Below are 22,722 nucleotides of genomic sequence, written 5' to 3'. Positions count from 1 at the left end.
TTAAACAGAATTTCCCAATAAGAAGTTCATTATAAAATAATTTTAAAGCAATTATATGTTATTTTATTGAATAACCAATCATTTTCCCTTTTCTAAAAAAATATTTCATTTAACTCAATGGCAGATAATTAGGACACCACGTTACACAACTCCAGCATAGTTCAATAAAAGATGAGAGCAGCCCAGATTATAGTTGTAAACACTTTAAATGTAGTAAACAAGACTGAACAGAGCTTTTCTCCCCCAAACTCGCCATAAGAGCATTTGCCAGGAGGAGTCATTCCATATTTTAAAGTCATCCAAAATTTTTAGTTTTAATTTTTTTAAAAAATAATACACCAAAATAATTAATGTGAGATTTCATCATGGCAATTCCACTGAAGCTTTATTGCCTCTGTTGGTAATATGACAGGGATTGTAAGAAATCACAAGTGAACTTACAGAGATATGCAGATGATGATATTCACTAAAGATAATCTTGATCTCAAGTTTTTTGTTTTTTTTATATGTGGGCACTTCTAATTTTATACATTTTAGTACTAAACAGCATTACAATTTAAAGTGTGTACCTTTTTTTTGACATTTGGCAGAAAAGAAAACTGAACCTGTGGAACAGTTTAAAAAACCAAGACTCATCATGGGGGAGTTTATTATCAGACTGAGGACTGAAGCACTTATGAATGAAAGCAATCCAAGTTTTAACGCACACACATTCACACACGCACACACAGAGTTAACACGTGGCCACATGGGTGAGCACTTTTCAGTACAAAATATTCCCTGTAACCAAGCATTTCTCCATAGCATAACCACACCACGTTAAATCAATCTTCTTTTTTCAACCTTAGTAATAGTTTTGTTAAATTCTGAGATGCCATCACAAAGTGAACAGCCTTAACTTTTATGCTACATAATTATTCAAAGCTTTATGTATTTTTGTTTATAATTACACAGTAATTATAAATGTTTAGTACCAAACTGATGACAAACACTATTTTGTTGAGAAGATCTTGCATTCAGAAAGGAATAATCTTTAAGACAGAAAGGCACAAGGCCGCTGACCAATATCAGACTTTGAGTAAAGACAGAATTGATATTGGAGTCAAAACTAAGGAGATCTTATTTCCACACACAGCACACTTGGATTAATCCATTGTATGGAACGGTACCAAAACTCAAAACCTTTAAGACAATTAACAAAACAGCACGCCTTGTAGACCTTTTAAAAGTTCTCATAATTCAAGTTACAAAAAAAAAAAAAAAGAAAAGAAAAAGGAAATACTGAAAGCAGCAAATATAGTTTTGTTTTTTCTGAATGGCCAATTCCAATAACTTGAATAGAAACATCAACTTTTTCATTTGGTTGGTAGGACTGTATTCTTGAAATGAAAGTGTGACTGAACAATTTTTAAAAACAGTACTATTGCTTATGGGAAAAGTCTTTTAGTCAACTTCCAAGCATAAAGTTAAAAATAAGCAGTTTAATATTTCATTTTTTTCCTAAAATCATTTCTGCACCTGCATAAAAACATGCTGCTGTTCCAAAGCGCTCTCTACTTACTGATTTCAATACAATACAACTCTGACCTTGCCAAGCAAGTATTCAGGTACACCCAGCAGAGACGCTTATCCCTAGTAAAGACAATGGGTGTTGACCATCTAAAGTCTGACAGGTTTAACTTGCTTTATGGAAGGGTTTATTTTAAGAAGACAATAAGAACTTCTTCGCCATAAGTCAAGGAATGAAAGCAAAATGATCAGTTTCAGCATGAAAGCAGTCAGGGTCTTGTAATGCAAAAACAAACAAGCTCAAGTCCTGCTTTGATGTGAAAACAATCCTAATTTAGCTGTGGCAAATAAAAGGAATGGTGGAATAAATGAAATAATTTAGGGAAACCAAAAGAGTTAGTGTGGTAATTTGCATCTAATTTGTGCTTGCCTGAAAGCGCTTCTGAAATCAATATTTGGCAACCGTGGTGATTTGTCATTAAAGCAAAGTTCAACAAAATGAGAAGTGATCAAAATGGACTTTTTCTGAAGTAGCAGTACCTGTGTTGTAAAGATTTAAGGGCTCATCACAACCACTCCCCAAATTAAATTCATGCTGCACTCACCGCCTTCCTGTATAAATAAGGGGACCTCTTTGTTGATCAGACAAACTCGTGCCTAAATTTAGGATAATGTATTGTGTGGCAATCTAAAACATCCAAAACACAAATTCAATATTTTAACTTATTAGACAGGCAAATAAGCATTTCAAAATGGCAATGAAATCCAATTATATAATGCACAATGTAGAGAGTAATAAAGGCCTACATTATGCAGACTGCTTTTCTCAACACAGCTCTCTTGCAGACCAACTATGCATAAACATGGTATTAAGTGCAGAATAGCTCTGTGGTACCTTCAACTGTTTGAAAATTAAGGGGTTGAAGTACAACAAACCTTTCACAGGTAGGCACCTAGTTATTCTAATAATTTTTTTACACTGGTTGTTTCTATATTGTTTTCATCAGATAATCAACTAACGTGGATGATCCATGTGATTTGCGAGGGAAAAAAACCCAAACACCATCTCAGATCGAGTACACTTACACATGTCATTCTCTTAGGAAGTGCTATCAGCATAGTCTTTGCAACTAGCCCAAAGCATATATTTAAGGAGTTTTTATAAAGTGTTTGTGATGTTGATCTGTTTAATTCTTATGCCAAACAGTTTTCTGATGAAGACAGCATTGTGCTTTATGCAACAATGGAAATCTCAAAATAATCACCATGAAGCTCCTAAGACTTAAGGGAGAATAAACTAGGATGGTCCACAGAGAGAAGATGAAATCCACCACGTTGGAATTATAACTGGCAAGAGCGGCCCAGACTAGGAGACAAGCCCAAACCACCATTAGAAGAAGGAAATATGCTATGGTCCAAGATGTATCCTTAATGTTTTGTCTCAACCCTCTGCCCTTAGTGTGAGGATTGGTCTTCAGTTCAGTCCAGCCAGCAGAAATTGACTGTGCAATTTTCCGTTGTGTTTATTGTACAGACTATGTACACTCTAGAGGGTTCCTTCAGTGCTACACTGTTGTACTTCTTGTCCCAGCAATTTGAGGGCGTGCAAATTCCACAAAGTCATCAATAAGAACAGGCCATGCTCCTGAGAGAGAAAGAAAGAAAAAACAAAGGGTGGGGGAAAAGCAGCTGATAAATAAGGAGACTAAAGCCACTCTTTCTAATTTTCTAAGACAGTGCCACGCAAGCACAAAGACCAATCAGAACTGTAACCAGCTTTTCCAGCTACCTACCACTACTCTCTATTCTCAATGCTTTATACCCAAACTGTGGTATTTTTCTGGACAGGTGGAATTGACTCTAGACAGCAGACCACGTCTACCTGTTTGAATTCATCCCTGATACTTCCCAGTGGTGTGATGTGACCAATTAACTTCTCCATTTGTAAAAGGGTCTTATGGCACACAGAAGGTATTTAAAAAATTGCTCGCTGACTGACTAGGATCTACTCCACAGAGCTGCAGGAAGGCTCAAGTGAAATAATACAATTAAAGCACATCAAGTTACATAAAAATCAGCTTCCACTTTTGTGATTTATAGTAGTGGCCAGAGCGCTTCCCTGAAATTACCATGCATTTACTTCGTGTATGTGTGTGAATGAGTCTTTTTTTTTTTTTTTGATGGAAGGGTGGAATGTGCTCCATTCCTAAGCATTAAGAATCAATAAAACATGAGACAAAGCATATTAATCAAACTCACCTTATTAAAAATGTCAAATAAAACCATACATACATAGAAGCATGTCAATTGTCTAGCTGAATGTAAGACAATTAAAAAGTTGAATATGATCAAAAATCAATAAAATTTTATAGAATAAACTTTTCATGGCAAGAAGAAAAAAAGACCATTTGACTTACTAGTTCCAAAGGACAGAGCCCACTGCAGAATTCTCTATGGGGTTGGTTGAAATACTGACGAGAAAACATCTATTCCCTCAGAGGCTTGTGTAAGTATAGTACCACCAAAATCTGACCTTCTGGGATTCTAACAAAGTGTACCTAAAGCTGCCATCACTCTGAAAACTCTGACTCAAAACCCAAAGTCCCATGGACAGTCACTGTCACTGATGAAGGATGGCACAGAGAGTGTTCAATGTTTACTGGTCCGATGGTACTATACGTATACTAGGCAGCTGGAATAAATTTTTGGCTTTCAGACTTCCTAGACTCAAGGAGTTTACAATCTCATTGCCAAATAAATAGACAAAACGCAAAAACATAGGTTAATAATAATGAGAGTACATTAGAGAGACAAACGAGCTCAGGAACTGAACAAACAAGTTGGAAGATGGAGAGGAAAGAGGCTCTTGGGCTGCAAGAGGAGGAAAAGGACAAAAGACCAGAGGAAGTCTCTTCTACACTAATGTATGAATATGAACAAAAGCTCAGAAAGCCATCCAACTGCAAAGAAAAACTTAAATTAGAATGGAAAAGGAAATAGAACAGAAGATGAAAGGACATAAATACATCAGGTAAAAGTGTATGTTACCTTCTTCATCATAATTAGACATGTCATCTGCTATCATTGTACTGAAGTCTAAAAGAAGATTCCAGGTATCTTTAGGTATTGATCGTTTATGATGTTCCTGTTGAAAGAAGGGAAATTCAAGTCACTGAACTGAAGGAAATAAATAAATATGAAAAATGTTAAACAGATAAAATGCTAAGATGACAACTGCAATGGTCAAACTTCTCACATCAATTTTTATTGCACCAAACAGAATCACAATGTTCTGAGGTGGGTTCAACATATTTTCAACAAGCAACTATACTCTTAAAACAAACATTTCAACCACACACACACACACACACACACACACACACACACACACACACACACACGCTTATGTCTTATTAATGAAAAAATGTAAACTTACCAACAAAAATTTGTTCCACAAGTCTAGGAATTTAAATCTCCCATTAAGTACTAAATTCCAGTAGGCAATGGCCATTTCTAGATCTGCAACATTAAAATATATTACACAATTAAAATATCTGTCTCTGTAGTATTATAACAACTCTGAGATCTAAGAGCTGGATTTGTTTTTAACTGTTCAGATGGCTAAACACATATTCAAGATCTTCCCAAAGGAAAATAGTTCCTAATGGAGATGAACTTACCTACAGATTGACAGGCAAACAACAGCAGCCTCCCACTTAAAACCTAGATTGCCCAATATCTCAGTTAGGTTGCATTTAAAGTACTCTGCTTCTGATTCCCATCTGGGACACAAGACAAGACAATTCCAAGAACAGTGTCAGAGAAAAGTTAAACTCCAGATGGAATGGAAAATTTGAAAAAATATCAGGGAAAACAAAAATGTCCGAACAAGAATAACAACAGAAATCTAAGTCCAGAGATGACAGTGAAAAAACAGAGCAGAAACAAGCACTAGCTTCAGAGTCAGAGACCTGGGCTCCAACAACACCCCTATCCTGAGGCTCACTACCACCCTAGCAATTTTGGCAATGTCACATTAACTCATCACTGGCCTGAGCATCCCTTGTGGATCTAATGAGGTTGGGTGACATCTCCTCTGAGGGCCCGTTTAGATATAAATCTACAATCCTATGATTTATGATCTAATTCCTATTTTGTTTCCTTCATCTTCACTGATGAAAATAGTCTTTAACTTGGAAAAGGTAAAAGAATCAAAATGGAATTCAAGTGTGATGGAAGGGAGTGGAAAAAAGCACCCCCCACTTTAACACATTCAGATTTTCAGATTGAGAAAGAGCGGTCAATGTGACTACAAAGGCAAGGTCAGTGATCTTAGAGAGCTGGAAAACATACCAGAAGAGTGCTAGAGGGCTCTGGACAGAACCTGGGATTTTCTTTGTGTTAGGTGTTCTTAGTGAAGAGCTTCTCTAGGCATGCAGATCACTCACAACCTTCTCTGAGATTTACAGCCACCGAAGGGGGACTGGGGCACTGACTGACTAAGTGACTCACCCAGGATCTCACACAAGTGTGTCAGGGGCAGGACTTCAACTGAAATTTTTTTGTCTCTGAGGTCACCGTTCTAGAAGCCCAGTAGGAAATGAAACCAATCACAGTAAAAATAAAAACGGGGGGAGGAGCAGAAAGACACATATACTCTAGTGATTCCCCCACAGTCTACAAAATATCTGTAAAAAATGACTCTCAACAAATTCTAGAGCAGCAGAAGCCACAGAACAACAGAGTGAAAGAGGTTTCCAGCCAAAAGTTACCTGCAAGGCTGACAGGAAAGGTCCATCTCATGGGATGCTGAGTGGAGAGGAGCCCAGCCCTGGATGCACAGCACTGGGATGAACAGGACCTTAACAGACCTCCAGAGCAGAATTCCCAGCAGGGAGGGTCTCAAATCCCTCAACCCACAAGTGACAAAGCAAGCTCCAAAGGTCAGTGTTGGAGGGCTTTCCCAGCTGGGCAAGAAGGGAGTGGAGTACCCACAGCAGAAGCAGCAGAAGCAGCAGCAGCAGGTGGCTATGCTGGCCAAGGAAGCAGCCTGGGTCCATTGTCCAGGCAGCTCAGTTTAAAGCCTCTCAAAGAACTGAGCAGCTGTTCTGAAACTCAGCCCTTTAATGGCGGCCCCGCCCCCACCCAAAGGCCCTTGGGGAATTGAGCAGTTGATCTGTATCTCAGCCTTGAGCACTAGGACCCTCCTCTTGACACAGGTTTCAGAAGTCAAGTAACTGGCTGGCAAAATGCCCAAAAAAGGGAAAAGAAATAAGACCACAGAAGGTTGCTTTCTTGGTGAATAGGTATTTCCTTCCATCCTTTCAGATGAGGAAGAACAGTGAATACCATCAGAGGAAGTCAAGGCTTCTGCATCCAGTAACTCCAAAATGAATATGAAATTAGTTCAAGCCGCAGAAGAGCTTGAAAACCAAGTCAGCACCTTGCTAAAGGAGAACCAAAAAAATGCTAAGGAAAATAACACCTTTAAAAAGAGGCTAACTCAATTGGAAAAAGAAGTCCAAAAAGCCAATGAGAAGGAGGATTTAAAAAGCAGAATTAGCCAAATGGAAAAGTAGGTTCAAAAGCTCACTGAACAAAATAGTTCTTTAAAAGAGAGAATCGAATTCAGGGAAGCTGATGACTATGAGATAAACCAAGAAGTTAAAAAATAAAAGATTGAAAAAAACAGAAGATAATGTGAAACATCTCACTGGAAAAACAACTGACCTGGAAAATAGATTCAGGATAGACAATTTAAAAATTATGAGACAACTTGAAAGCCATGTTCAAAAAAAGAGCCTACACATTATCTTTCATGAAATTATCAAGGAAAACTGCCCTGATATTCTAGAACCAGAGGGCAAAATAAATGTTGAAAGAATCCACCAATCAGCTCCTGAAAGAGACCCAAAAAGAGAAACTCCTTGGAATATTGTGGCCAAATTTTAGAGTTCCCAGGTCAAGAAGAAAATACTGCAAGCAGCTAGAAAGAAACAATTCAAGTATTGTGGAAAAACAATCAAGATAACACAGGATCTGACAGCTTCTACATTAAGGGATCAAAGGGCTTGGAATAGGATATTCCAGAAGTCAAAGGAACTGGGATTAAAACCAAGAATCACCTACCCAGCAAAACTGAGTATAACACTTCAAGGGAATACATTCAATGACATAGAGATTTTCAAGCATTCATGATGAAAAGACCAGAGCTGAATAGAAAATGTGACTTTCAAACACAAGAATCAAGAGAAGCATGAAAAGGTAAACAGGAAAGAGAAATCATAAAAGACTTTCTAAAGCTGAACTGTTTACATTCCTACATGGAAAGATAGTATTTGTAAATCTTGAGACTTTTCTCAGTATTTGGGTAGGTGGAGGGATTACACACACACACACACACACACACACACAGAGCACAGGTTGAGTTGAATCAGAAGAGATGATATCCATTAAAAAAATAAAATTAAGGAGAGAAGAAAATATTGAGAAGAGAAAGGGAGAAATGGAATAGGGCAAGCTATAACTCATAAAAGAGATAAGAAAAATCTTGTTCAATGGAGGAGAAAAGGGAGGAGATGAGAGGGAAAAAGTGAAGCTTACTTTCTTCACATATGGCTTAAGGAGGTAATAACATGCTCACTAAATTTGGTATGAAAATCTATCTTACACTACAGGAAAGTAGGGGAGAAGGAGACAAGTGGGGTGAGGGGGATGATAGAAGGGAGGGCAAATGGGAGAAGGGAGTAACTAGAAGTAAATTCTTTTGGGAAGGGACAAGGTCAAATGAGAGAATAGGAAAAAAAGGGGGGGACAGGGTAGGACAGACAGCAATATAGTCTTACACAACATGATTATTATGAAAGTCTTTTGCAAAACGACACATACATAGCTTATATTGAATTGCTTGCCTTCTCAGTGGGGATGGGGAGGGAGGGAGGGAGAGAGAGAAGTTGGAATTCAAAGTAATAGAAATGAATGTTGAGAATTATTATTGCATATAACTGGGAAATAAGAAATACAGGTAATTGGGGTATAGAAATTTATCTTGCCCTACAAGAAAAGAGAGAAGATGGGAATAAGGGAAGGGTGGGATGTGACAGAAGGGAGGATATATTGAGGGAAGGGGTAATCAGAATGCAAAGTATTATGGGGTGGGGAAGGGGAGAGATGGGAGAAAAATTGGAACTCAAAATTTTGTGAAAATGAATATCAAAATCTAAAAATAAATAAATAGATAAGAAAAAAAGATTAAAAATAGGTATATGGTTTTTCATTAAATTTTCCAAAAACAGACTGGTAAGTTTGAAAATAATGCCTGAAAAAAGATTTTTTTATGAGCTTTTAAAAAATAAAAGTATAACCACTAGTAATCAGCATTGGTTCATTAGGAATAAAGCATGTCAAACTATTCTCATTTGGTTTTTGACAGGATTACTAGCCCAATAGATCTTTTCTCTTCCCAGAGTCATCTCATTCTTCATTCATTCACTCATTCATTCATTCTTTCATTTATAATAGCCAACAGCACTTCACGGGACCCTAGATATCATCTAGATTTAATGAGGAACTCTATAGATCAAAATGACTTCAACATCTAGGTTCTCAGTCATACATCTTATTCTGGGCTCCAGAACTATATTTTTAACTACGTATGGGAAATCACCATAAGGATGTCCCTGGTGGCACCTCAAGCTAAGGACGGGCTCATTAATGCTTGGCTGGTTGAGCTGTAAATTGGTTTGACTACTTTGGAAATATATTAAATTTAGATAAATTGTCAGATATGGCCAATGTGCTGTTTTACTTTTCCTAGCACCTTTTCTCTGTTATTAAGAAAGAACTCTATACTGTGGTATGGAGGTATCTAAGTTTTTTGTTTTGTTTTGAAAGCAATATTGAAGGAAAAGAGAAGAACAGAGAAAGGACAGTACCACTGTGGAGGACTGCTGACAGGTTGAAAACAAATGTTAGAAAGAAGGGAGAGCTCAATATATTTTGCTTTTCTGCAAAGGAGGATATTTTTTGGAATGGAAAGAACAGAAATAACTCCTAGAAAGATGAAACTCAAGATGAAGACAGTAAGAAAGTATCTAAGAGACTCCAAGCTCAAGCCAAAAATCCTAGGATGTAAGAACTACTGAATAGTAGTTATTGCTAGGTGACTGTCGGTTACCCTTGAAGGACTGCAGAAAACAGAAGATATGTGACAGAAGTAAAGAAAGGTAAATTTTACTTGCAGAAAATGGAGGACAGCAGAATATGCCTAACACTGGCTAATAAGTTTGACTAATTCCTGGCAAAATTTTAAGACATATAAGTAAATTTAGTTGGAAAACGATCACCAAGAGCCAAGGTAGCTTCATTAAAAACAAGTGATATTAGATTAATCCTATTTCCTTTTGGATAAGGGTATTACTAGCTGGTAGACAAGGGCAATGATGTAGGTACAGTCTACCTAGATTTCAACAATGTATGTAATAAGTGTCTCTCGTGATATAACCTTCTGTGAATCATGAGATATGAGCTAAATGGTCAATCAGACAATTTTAGAGCTGGCTGAATGGTTCCAAAGAATAATCATTAAAGGTTCAAAGTCTAGCTGTAAGGGGGACTCTAGGGGATAACCCAGGAATCTGATACTATTTCTAACAAAATGATCTGAAGAAAGGAATGTATGGGAATGCCTATCAAATTTTTAAATGAAATAAAATTAAGAAGAAATACACAATGGATGAGGGAATGAGGACCCACAAAGATTCTCACAGGACAGAATGCTGGGCTAGTTTTTAAAAATTACTATTAAAAGGACAAATATGGGGAGGAGTAGCTAGACAGTAGTCAAGACTGAAAAACATTTGATTTGTTGATTTTAAATGATCCAAGTTCAATCAAAGTCAACAACATGACAGAAGAGTCAAAATGTTAATGCAATCTTGGGCATAAGGTAGGAAGGTGCCAGCTTGCTGAGCTTTGCACTGGTCAAAGCACATCTGACCAGATATGGAGTGAAGCACATGGAGGCAAAGTGTTCAGAAAATGAACAGGATGAAGATACTCAAGATGGTTCCAAGAAGGTAAGAGAAAGAACTGGGAATACGGTGGGTCAGAAAAGAATATGAGGATGTGGCGGTTATCTTCAAGCATCTGAAAAGATGACAGACGAAGAAATGATCATTTGTGCTCAGTCTCAGAGACTCAAAAGACTAGGAAACATGAGTAGCAGTTGTAGAGGCAGATTTAGCCTTGATATAAGGACAAACTGTCTAATAATTAGAGTGATTCAAAGGGAGCATTTAAGTGGGAAGATATGGTGGGTTCCCTTTCACAAGGCATCTTTAGGCAAAGGCTGGAATATCATTCATTCAAACGTTGTAGGTCCAAGTTGGACTACATGGCCTTTGAGGCTCCTTGGACTACTGTGGTATGGCCTGCCCTTCCATTAGGCACTCATTCCATATCTTTTCTGTTACTGGTTACTTGTATATAATGTCATTCCCCCATTAGAATGTGCACTTCATGTAGGCAGGGACTAGATAAAAGAATCAAGATTAAAATCTGAGAGGCTTACACAATTGGTCCAAATTAAAAGATGAAATTTAACCAAGAGGAAATGTAAATTCCTAAACTTATATTAAAAATAAAAACTAACTGCCTGTGTATAGGCTGGGGAAATTTAGCTTAATGACAGTTCGCATGAAGAAGCACAAAGAGGCTACATTTGACTGTGAACTCACAAAAAGTCACTAGGATATTTAAAAAAAAAAACAAAAGTCAACTGGTACATGATAATAAGGCTACATGAACAGAAGTACAATTTTGAGATAATCTCGAGTACTTGAGTACATATCTTGAATACCAGGATTAGTTATAGGTGCCACATTGGAAGAGAGCTACTGATGAAAAATTGGTGTGTGCCTATGAAGGTAAGAAGAATGTTTAAGAAGTCTGAAAATCACATCATATAAAAAATAATTTTGCCTCAACATAAAAATACTAATAATGAAGTCTGTTCAGTTACAGATTAGATGACCATTGGCAGGGACATTGTAGAGAAGATTCGTGAGTTGAACTAAAGGTAGGACTAATGACTTATTAGATTCTATGACTATGGGAGACAAATAATGATGAAATGAATGGGAGAAGGAAACAGATGAAGAGTGCATAAAGAGAGAAAAGGTATATCATCAAAAATGGCATCACCAGTCATGGAAATAAACATTAGCTTGACTTTTAATTATTTATGTTTATCACAGGAAAAGAGAATAAGAATATCACACAGTTGAAAACTATAGTCCTGTTCCCCCCCACCAATTTGTTTTGATTCTCTTGCCCCTTTTAATCTTCAAAATTCTCCCTTTCTCTTGCCAAATGTTGATGAGTTGCGGGTTCAATGTACATTTGCAACAACTGTCAAAAGAACTGCTGTCTCTCTAAAATAGGATCTTCAGTTTTTACAATCCCTGATATAGAATCTTAGTGTAAAATAAAAGACACAGGAAAAATACAATTTGTCTGTCTGTGCCTGGAATGTATTATATTCTTTAAAAGGTCAAATCTTACAAATGTCAATAATAAAATGTATCACATATCTAGAAGTCTGAGACTAACAATAAAGGTCCTTCCTAATGTTTCATTCTCAAAATCCTAACTAAATTCCCAATACCAAAAATAAAGGAATTTGTTTCATCAGATACAGCAAACATATTATTCAATATCACAAACACAAGGGAAAAAACCTCACAAAAACCCTTTTTGCTCTTTATATCAGAAAAAAACAGAGAAATGGAAATTAACCAACGTACTGACATCCCCCCTCAGGAAAATATTTCATTTACGTTGTCATCCGTTCTGAATGATTTAAGTAAAGGTTGCCCTAATAGTTCAAATTATTATATCTGAACATAAGAAGTTAAAAAATCCCGTTTCAATTTAGCAGAAATTCAGAAACCAACCCAATGAAAACAGAGACATAAGAGAAGACAGGAAAAGAACTCAACCTAGGTGTCCTAGCTTTACTCAACCTTTGAAATATTTTTTTTCCTACAGAAATGTACTCCCAACATAAATGATGGAAAAGATGATTTAATGACTACAATTTTATTTTACAGACAATTTATGCATTTCCCCTCTCAACTCACTACCACATTGCTGCTAGAGTCCCAGCCTCTTCAGTGGAGGGCTTTACTTCCTATTTTACTGAGAAAACAAAGGCTATTTGCCAAATCTCTCTTTTTCCTCCCACTCTCCATTAAAATCCCTGAATATGAACACCCCTTCCTCCTTTACTCCTGGCCAAATCAAATTCTCTGTCCGTACCTTTGCTTCCATCTGCTCTTGTCTTCTCTGCAGGCAGCCCCCACAGCCATCTTCCCACCTTCTCTAATCTTCAATCTGTCCTTTCCTATTGGTCCATTCTTTCCTACCTGCAAAACACCCCCACCTCTCTCTGAACTGTCTATCACCTAATCTCTTTCCCCACTTTTACAAACTCCTACAAAAAGCTATCTGTACCAGGTGCCTGCACTCCCTCTCTTCTCATACTCACTTCTCAAACTCCCTGAAATCCACCTCCCAATTTCATCATTCCACCAAAACTGCTCTCTTTAAAATGACTGATAACCTCTTAATTGCCAAATCTGCTGGCTTCTCCTCCATCTTTTGCAGCCTTAAAACTGCTGGTCATCTTCTCTCCCTGGTTCTCGTAACACTGCTATCTTGGTCCTCTTCCTACCCATCCAACTCTTCCTGTTCAGCTGCCTCTGCTGCTTCATCACCCTTCTATCGCCTAACTGTCGGTGGTCCCCTGGATCTGGCCAGGGCTCCCTTCTCTCCCCATCCTCTCTTCCCAGGGATTCACTTATCCCTAATCAGAAGACTCCCAGATCTATAAACATAGCCCTATGCTCTCCTCTAAACTCCAGTCCCACATCATTAATTGTATACTGAACATTTTAAATGCGATGTCCCAAAGGCAGCTCCAACTTTTTTTCTTGCGAACTTGCCCATTTCTGGTGACGGCATCATGATCCTCCTAGTCACCCAGGTTCACAACCCCGGTGTCATTCTTGCCTCCTCACTCCCTCTGACTTCCTAGATCCAATTTCCAAACATTCTGATTTCTACTTCCAAAACACTTTTAGTATTTACACCTCTCCGTTCACATGCCTATGCCCTTAGGATCAGGCCCTTGTCATCTCTTGCCTGTTCTACTACAACAGCTTCCTAATTGGTTTTTTTTCCCTCAAGATTCTCATCCTTCACAAAGCTGCCACAATTACCTTCCTGAAGCACAAATCCAACCATGCTACTCTGCTCTCCAGAAGGCTTCAGGGGTTCCCTACTACTTCCAGAATCACATACAGCCTCCTCTGTTTGGCCCTCACTCACATTTCTAGCCTTGTCACACACTCTGGGCTTCTTGCTATTACTTACAAATGCCATTCTATCTCCAGTTGTCTTCCTCCCCAGCTTCCCCCTTTCTCCCCTAGAAAGCCATCTCTCCTGCCCTCAGCCACCTCCCACAAGAAGCCTGCCTTGATCCTTCTAGGTACCAATGCCTCACATGAATTGATACAAAGTGAAGTAAAACCAGGAGAATAAGCTACAATAACTATAATCACACAAATGGAAAAGATGCTAAAATGGGCAAGGAATAATTGTAATGACCAGTCCTGGCCCTGTACATGAAATGACAAAATGCATCTCCTTCTTCGTAGTGGTGACAGCCCTGGCACAAAGCACTGTATACACCATCAGACATAATCATTGTGTTCATAGGTTTTGCTGAACTACTTCTCTTTGTTACAATGGAGGGCCCTCAGGAGAACAGGGAGTAAAATGCCTGGAAATGATAGAGATGTAAAAACAAAAGGCATCAAGAAACTGGTTTTTGTTTTGTTTTTTAAAGAAAAAAGGGTAGAAAGAAAAGGCCCACACAGATTTGTCAAGCCTGGTATCAATCAACAAGTATTTATTTAGTGCTAAGTACTGCACTAGGCTTACAGTCTAATGGAAAAGGATAATAAGTACACATGGGAACAGCAGGTACAATAAAGGATGGCAGAAGATATGACCAGGAATTCATAGGAGATGGAAGCCAGGAAGACAGCCAGCACTAAACCCAGTCTGATAGGTCTATATACACATGCATCAAGTATAGAAAATAAACCAAAACAGAGTTCCTAATGCAAGGAGATAAATATGACAAAACTAGTATCACCAAGACATGGTGGAACTGGACTCGTGGAATGTAATTCTGAAAGTATACACCTTATTAAAAGAAAAAAAATGAAAGAGATGGTGGAGTTGTATATTAAGAAGATATAGTAATATGAGGAAATCCAAGAAAGAAAGGGAAAAAAAGGTAGTGAGTATGTGAGGATGAACTGAAAAAAAAAAAGTAATTTTTTAATGGAATATATTATATATCACCTAGACAGAAGGAATTAGCCAAAAAGTTCAAGAAAAAGTTCACAAAAATCTGACATAGAGGCTTGATTGTTAGTGATGAGGGACTATATGGACATCTTTTTACATGTCTATGTTAAAAACAGAACTACTGAAAAATTAGAAATGGGCCTTAATGATAAATTTCATTCTTCAAAGGTGGAGAAAGTGACAAGAAGCATTGCTTTTCTGAATTAGATTCTGTACGCCAAGGAGAAAACTGGCTGCTGAAGCAGAACTAATGGGCAGAGCAAGTATGGTCCCTCCATCAAGCACTCATGACTGAGGAGATCCAAGCTGGGCATGCTGAAGGGATGCCTTGATTTGAAGACAACAGCCTCGAAAGGTCAGATAAGGAAAGACAAGATCCAGGGGTTTACTATTCTGCAGGGGAGGCTGGCAAGAAAGCCACAATCTTGCAGATCCCAAGACACGAGCAGAAGTGATCTAAGGAGAGTGAAAAGGCAAGAGGCTTAAGGAAACCACCACAGAAGAGAGGACAGCTTTATTCTGGGCTTTTTAAACCATAGAGAAGGATTCAGTCTAGAAGAGAAAATCTTCCACTGAACGCTATAGAAAGCTGTAGAAGATCCTAAGGAGCATCTCCTTATAAAACCTCACAAAGCAGATGTAAACATGGTTGATAAAAAGCCTGGCATAAGAGCCACCTGTACCACATCATATTGGTACCATTTATAGATGAAACAAGGAAAGCAAAGAGGTATTTATATGTGCTTCCAAAACAATCTATTTTCTGGGAAAAGTACACACATAAACAAAAATATTTATCATAGCTCTTTCTGTGGTGGCTAAGAACTGGAAACTGAGGAGATGCCCATCAACTGGGGAATGGCTGAACAAGTTGTGTAACATGTTTGTAATGGAATGTAAGAAATGATGTGCTATAAGAAATGATGAGCAGGAGGCTTTCAGAAAAACCTGGAGTTATATGAACTGATGCCCAGTGAAGTAAGTAGAACTAGAACACTGTACTTAGTAACAGCCACAGTGTGCGATAACAGATTTTAAGCTTGGCCCTTCTCAGCAATGAAAGGGCCTAAAATAACTCCAAAGGACTCAGGATGGAAAATGCCGTCCACATCCAGAGAAAGAACCATGGAGTCAGAATGTGGAGGGAAGCAGACTACTCTCTTTTTCGTTTTGTTTTTCTCATGGTTTCTCCCATTACTTATAATTCTTCTATGCAATATACCTAATGTGAAAACATGTTTATTAGGAATGTATGCGTAGAGCCCCTATCAGACTGTATGTCGTCTTGGGGAGGGAGGGGGAGAAAATCTAAAACTTAGGGAAGTCAATGTTGAAAACAAAAAATAAATTAATTTTTAAAAAAAATCTATTTTCCTTATCAATGACAGTGAAAACCATCAGCATGGAACCCTAAGAGGAACTAAAGGAGATGAAACTCAGCTGATGAGCTGCAGAGACCAAGTGACCACTGAAGAAACTCACAGTGGAAGTGATATAATTGAAAAGCACCCAGGGATCATTTTACTAGATAGCTCTGGAAGAAATCTCTCAAAAATGAAAAAAAAAAAAAACCAAAACAATATTACCCTCAAAAGTAACCAAGTATCAATACTTCACAATCCACATGCATACATATTTACAAAATACTGATGAGAAAATCCAATCTTTATTGAGAACCTGGACAGGTCCTAATAAGGACTGTCTTTGTCTGTCTCAGTTTACCTACCTAGTGCTCAGTACAGTATCTGACAAGGAGCAGGCACTTAAGGCCTGTTGACTGACTTATGAAAGACTGAAAAGTGCAGAAAAAAGCCATATGTTACAAAAAATAAATTCATGTGAAAGTAAAAAGATATCCTTAAAAGCCTTCTGTCAATAAGGTGTCATTCATACATGTATTCACACGAGAACAGTTTGACTGCTAAAAAGAAAAGGAACATTTGTGTAAGAAAAACGATAAAATCAGGTGCCAAAACAGAGTCTATCACAGAATCTACAGACCCACAGACTGGTCTGAGGGCCAGATAGAGCACTGCCCCCTCTGATGAACATGGTGAAAAGGCTTGTTTGAAGACAGGGCAATGACCAAAGTAGAGATGGTTTAGTTCATTTGTATATGATGGCTTTTAGGGTTATAAAGTTTATAAGTGACAAAACTAGAAATCAAAGAACTGAAAACTGGGGGAGGGCAGGAGTAATTACCCAATTACATAAGGACTGTTGGATTCATACCCAACAAAAAGGTACATCTTGAGTTTTACCTCATTAGGTAAATACGAGTCACTGACCACCAGGAGGCTTGAATTTGAAGTACTGAGAGAGAAAAAAAAGAAGCCAGAAGAAGCTACCAAGAAGCTGAAGAAAGGGATAAGCTGAGCTCCGGACAAGTCACAACAAGATGGAACAGTAGACATGGAAGAGATGGTCGACTTTCCAGCTCCTTGGCTGAGAAAAGCTGGGGGTTCAGAAGAGAGCTGTGTCCAGCTGCTGGGTAGGTACTTTACTGCTGTCAACAGCCTAAGAGAGACAATACTCCTCGGAAGTGCCTGACAGCTTTCTATGGTTCAATAGGGAGAAACAGAGGCAAAGACCAGCTGGGAGCACAGAAGCAGCTTTTTGGGCATAGATTTTTCCTGAAAGGACAAAGGACATCAAGACCTGCAGAACCGAGCAGAGTTTCCCCAGGTACATGGGTTTCCCTACTCCTATACCTTCCTGCCTTGGTTCCTCCAAGTGTGCACCCACTTTTCCCCGTAGCTTCTACATGTACCAGTGGAAGAATGTGATCCAGGTGAAGGGCAGATGATGAACTTTCAATAATTCCTGACTTTGCCTTCTACCAAGTAACTGCTATGATCATTATTGCTTTTGCCTTATGAAGTGAATAATTTATATTTAAGGGTTAATCTACTAATTTTGTGTAAATGCGAGGTTACTCAACACACACACACACACACACACACACACACACACACACACACACACACACACACACACACGTTATCATTCTAGTATCCTGAAAGTAAAGACGGTGCATAACAGTCCACAGGGATTTTGGCTGCTGACTTGACTAAGGAATGGGGATGAGTGAACCAGCCCAGAAAAAAAGGGAGTGCAGATGCAACATACTTGGGTCCAGAACACCAACCTTACAGCTTAAGAACAGTGGGATGACAGTTCCTGTGGAAAAAGAACCAGGGGGTTTAAAGTAAGTTATAAGCTCAGGATTTAACAATGCAACATGATGGGGAAAAAAATAAGCTTTAAAAAAGCATCTAATTCTGTACTAGTCTACATGAAGACGACAGCACTCAGAACAAAAGAGTTCCACTGTATGCTGTTCTGGTCAGCCCACACAAGGAATACTTAGTCCAGGGTGTCAAACTTTAGTTATGACACTGACAAGCTAGTTACAAAAAGGGCAATCAAAACTGGAAGAATTGTGAGTACTGATAATTAGTAAGTATTTATCAAGCACCTACTATGTGCCAGACATTAAGTACTTGATATACAAACATAAATGAACAAAACAATCCCTACTGAAAAGGAGCTTATAACTTTAGGTTGACACCATGGGTAAGACCACTGATTTTGGGATCAGGAAAATCTGAGTTCAAAATTCACATTAGATACTAACAAGCTCTATGACCCTGAACAAGTCATTTACCTCAGTTTCTTATTTGTAAAATGAGGACAACAATAGCTCCTACTTCACAGGATAGCTATTCTAGCTAAAGAAATGGAAACAAAGTAGATGCCCATCAACTGGGCAATGGTTAAACAAACTGAATTGTGCACTGCAAAAATTATGTGTCTGATGAATACAGAGAAGCATGGAAAGAGCTACACGGACTGAGGTAAGTAAAGTCAGCAGAGCCAAAAAACAATATGCTTAGAGACCATAGCTATGTAAATGGAGACAACCACACCAACAAACGCAGAGTCAATGTGATGAAATGACAAAGAGCAAGCAAGACTCGAACGAAGTGATGTAAGAGGGCACCCCAACCCGACCCACTCCCTCCCTCTGGGGGACCAGCCCACAGGGGTCACACACTGCACACAATCTCAGGTGTTTTTTTTTAATGTATCGATCAGTTATGCTGATTTTTATTCTTCTGCTCTTTGGGAGGAGGATACTTGAGGTAACAGGGATATAAAAAACAGAAGACATTGATAAAAATTGATTTTAAATAAGAAAATGCTATTTTAACAGAGACAAAATAAGTATCTAAAAGAATAAATACAAAAGAGTAAAATACAAAATAGGGGGTTGGGGCTGGGGAATCAGGGAGAAGATGGTGCTTACACTGTGTCTGGAAGGACTGGAGGGGTTCGAGGAGGCAGAGGGGAGGAGAGAGCACAGCCAGAGGAGAAGCAGAGATGGAAGGACTCATGGGTCACAGAGGGTGGGAAGGCAGTCACGCACTGGGATGGAAAGTTAAGCTGGGGCCACGCTGTACATAGGGACTTAAAAGCTAGAGAAAGGAGTTTATATTTGACTAGGGAGACAATAGAGAACTATTTCAGTTGAAAGAGTAGGGAATGACCTGGTCAGATACAGGCTTAAGGAAAAAGTGCTTTGTCAGCAGTGTTCAGGGTAAGCTGCAATGCAGAGAGACTTGAGGTGGGCATACCCATGAGGAGTCTCTGAAAGCAATCTAGGTGGGAGGCAATGAGGACATGAATGAAGGTAGCTGTTACATAAAGAGAAAAGAGAGCTGGATGCAGGAGATGATGGAAAGACAGAAAGGGCAAGATCTGGCAGCTGATTTGGCTATAGAAGATGAAAGAGACTGAGGAATAAAAAATAATTCATTTAGGACAATGGAAGCATGGTTGTCCCATATGAAACAAGAAGAAAGGAACTGGGGATGTTTAAACTATTGAGAAGAATCAGGGAAGAAAAGATAGCCCTCAGAATATGTGAAAGTCTATCATGTGAGAGAGGGACCAGATTTGTTGTGCCAGGCCCCACAAAGACAATCAGGAACAACAGGTAAAGCTACAAACATGAGCACTGCCCCCAAATGGAACGGGCTGCCGTGGAAGTTGCTGTCCCCTTACTGCAGATCTTCAAAGAAGAGCCGAATGACAGCATGACTGCTATTGAAGAGAAGCCAATCCTTAGATCTTGCACCTTGCAGTCAACTGAGTGACTATGAAGATGTGACCTGCAGAAGTCAAAATAGTGCCTTCCTACATTTTCTAAAAAACAGTCAAGGGTATTCTGACTATGCATACAACATTCACAAATATTTTTATAGTGGAGAAAAGCAGGTCTGTGGGGTCGATAGGTATTGTCATCTTCTTGGTTGCCTCTAGTTTACTAACAATATGATCATCTTTTCTATTCTATTCATTTGGAATCTTTCCCTTTCCAAGGTCCTGAATACCCATCCCTGAGAATCTTTAAAACTGCATCCCCTCCAGACTTGGGTCTCAGCCCCTCCAGCAACATTTTCACAACTCTTCCAGCCCACCTACCTTGATTTCTCCTTTATAACTTCATACTACACGAGAATTTATATACCTGAAAGATTCATTCTAGTTTCCTGGTCTGAAGCTTCTTCAGGATAAGATTATAGGATCAAACAATGAAAGCTGAACTTCAGAGGGTGACCTAGACTGGCCAATCTCCTCACTTTACAGAGGGAGAAACTGAGTCCCAGGGTAATAAATGATAGGCCTAAAGTCATTCAGGTTATAAGGAGCAGAGCCAGGCCACCTGACTCCAAATCCAGCGTCTCTCTACAACATCCTGCTGCCTTCCACATCTATGTTTCCCCATAACAGACATGATTTAAAAAAAAACAAAAAACCGGCTGAGCACATGAACACACATCTATTTAAATATCACTCTGTATGACATAGCCATGACACCTACCTGTCAATAAAATATTTAGAGAAAATTATTTTATCCAAACATTCTCTTGTCCAGAAATATCTACAAGCTGGAACTACTAAGACAATATAGAACATTTTATTATGATGACTAAAGAACTCAAAAAAAATTCTGACCTGCTTTCTGAATCCTGTGATGAACAGTTTCAATGTTAAGTACATTTTGCTGTGAGCTCATTTTGAGAGTAGGGATTCACAGACAGTACATACATGATGACTCAGTTTATCCCAGTATCCCCAACAATGCTTGACAGACACAGCTCGTAGCTCTGTGATGGCTAGAGTACTCTCAAGAAATTTAATGTTTGTGAGACATACAATTTTCTAAATAAAAAGAAATTATCAAAAGACATAATTCATAGCAAAAGGCATTAAAAAAAAATACACACCTAATCCTTTTTGTCCTGGATTCTTTGCAAAATTGAAAGTAAACTGGTAAAAATCCTTAAATCGTCCTGGCTCTTTCAACTCTTGTTCCATCTTGGGTATCTGGGCCTTTAGTTTTTCTATGCTGTCACATCTATATTTTAAAGTTAATTCAGAAGTTATTTTTTACTATATTTAATTTATTACAAACATTCATCCTTATTTTATAAAACTTACACAATTTTTTAAACAATTTCAGAAATTAAAATTTCATCCCTTGGATTTAATATATTCAGCCAAACTACACTAATGCTTGTGAGACATGCAATCTTTTTTAAATCTAAAGAAATCTGAAAGTTTCTTAAAATAATTAAAAAACTAAACTGGTGAATATTTAATAATTTGAAATGAACTAACAAAGTCCTTCCTTACAGAAATTCACTTTAATGGCTAGATAAAAAATGATAAAATGATTTGTAATTTATATGACAAAGTATCCACCAATGCAATATTAGACAATTTCAGGGCAGTAACAGTTTTGAGCAGTAAACAGATGCAACAAAAATTCAAAAATATTTCTAAGATTACAAACTGAAGTAGCCAAATATGCATTTTTGGAAGAAGTTTCTTAGCTAGGAGCTTCCTACACCAATGAAATCACAGGTATGGACTAAAAAAAAAAGTAGGTAAAAATTCCCTTCATAATTTTATTCGTATTTAAGTAACTACACATTTTAGCCAGCTGCTCACCTCCTTTTAAAAATAAAAACTCACTGAAGTGACTATATTATTTAAAAAGCATTTTACTTTTAAGTTCAAAGTGTATTATAGATATAAGTAGGAAACCTTACTATCTTCATAATTCATGACTGAAAAAATGAACAAAGATATAGATATTCTTTCAATATTAAATAATATAGCACTCCACCATTTTTTAAATCCACCTATGTCATCTTCCAAGGTTCTAATACTTTATTTTGAAATTTGATTTGGAAGCTCATTAAGCTATATTGTGACTTCAGTTTTAGCTAGGAAAAAAGAAAAAACAAATACCTGGAAATTCTAATGAATCTCAGCAAAATAGTAGCACTACTATAGAAAATTCCACGTGGTGGCCAAAAAGCAGAATGTTCAGCTCTATTCACCATCCACGCTGAGAATTACTAAGTAATTCAACAAATTTTCATGTTCTGGGAGGAGCTTATATAACTAGTTCTATCCATGACTTGTACTAGAGTCTGCTTACCCAAAGCTCTATATAAGCAGAAACTGAATTTAGGGATAATGAATTGGTCAGATTTAAGCAACCTACCACCTCAAAAATGCTATGATTCCTAACAATGCTCTAAACAAAATTTACAAACTGAAGCTGGCAGAAACCTTAGAGAAATAACCTAGTTAGTGAAATAGCCTTTTTTTTTTTTAATAGATCAGGACATCAAAACCTAGAGGCCAATATCACTTCTCTTCAGTAAATGAAATAAATTGCAGATTTGCTCATGT

At 37.9% G+C, this 22,722-nt stretch overlaps 1 protein-coding gene across 7 annotated transcripts in view; it reads right to left on the bottom strand.

Moving 5' to 3' along the window:
• Nucleotides 1-353: 353 nt before the first annotated feature.
• Nucleotides 354-22,722, bottom strand: part of DCUN1D1 (defective in cullin neddylation 1 domain containing 1) — a 47,107-nt gene continuing 24,738 nt past the window's right edge. For all 7 annotated transcript variants that reach the window (XM_072618367.1, XM_072618372.1, XM_072618368.1 and 4 more), the window contains 4 exons: nucleotides 21,243-21,373; nucleotides 4,946-5,028; nucleotides 4,558-4,654; nucleotides 354-3,154 (listed from right to left, as the gene is read on the bottom strand). In XM_072618367.1, coding sequence (XP_072474468.1) covers nucleotides 3,075-3,154; nucleotides 4,558-4,654; nucleotides 4,946-5,028; nucleotides 21,243-21,373 — 391 coding nt within the window. In that variant the 3' untranslated portion in view covers nucleotides 354-3,074. The remainder of the gene's footprint in view (nucleotides 3,155-4,557; nucleotides 4,655-4,945; nucleotides 5,029-21,242; nucleotides 21,374-22,722) is intronic.

The sequence above is a fragment of the Notamacropus eugenii genome, chromosome 6 (assembly GCF_028372415.1).
Source record: "Notamacropus eugenii isolate mMacEug1 chromosome 6, mMacEug1.pri_v2, whole genome shotgun sequence".
Classification (NCBI taxonomy): Eukaryota; Metazoa; Chordata; class Mammalia; order Diprotodontia; family Macropodidae; genus Notamacropus; species Notamacropus eugenii.
Note: the sequence above shows the minus strand (reverse complement) of the source record. Positions and strands in the feature narration are given on the sequence as shown.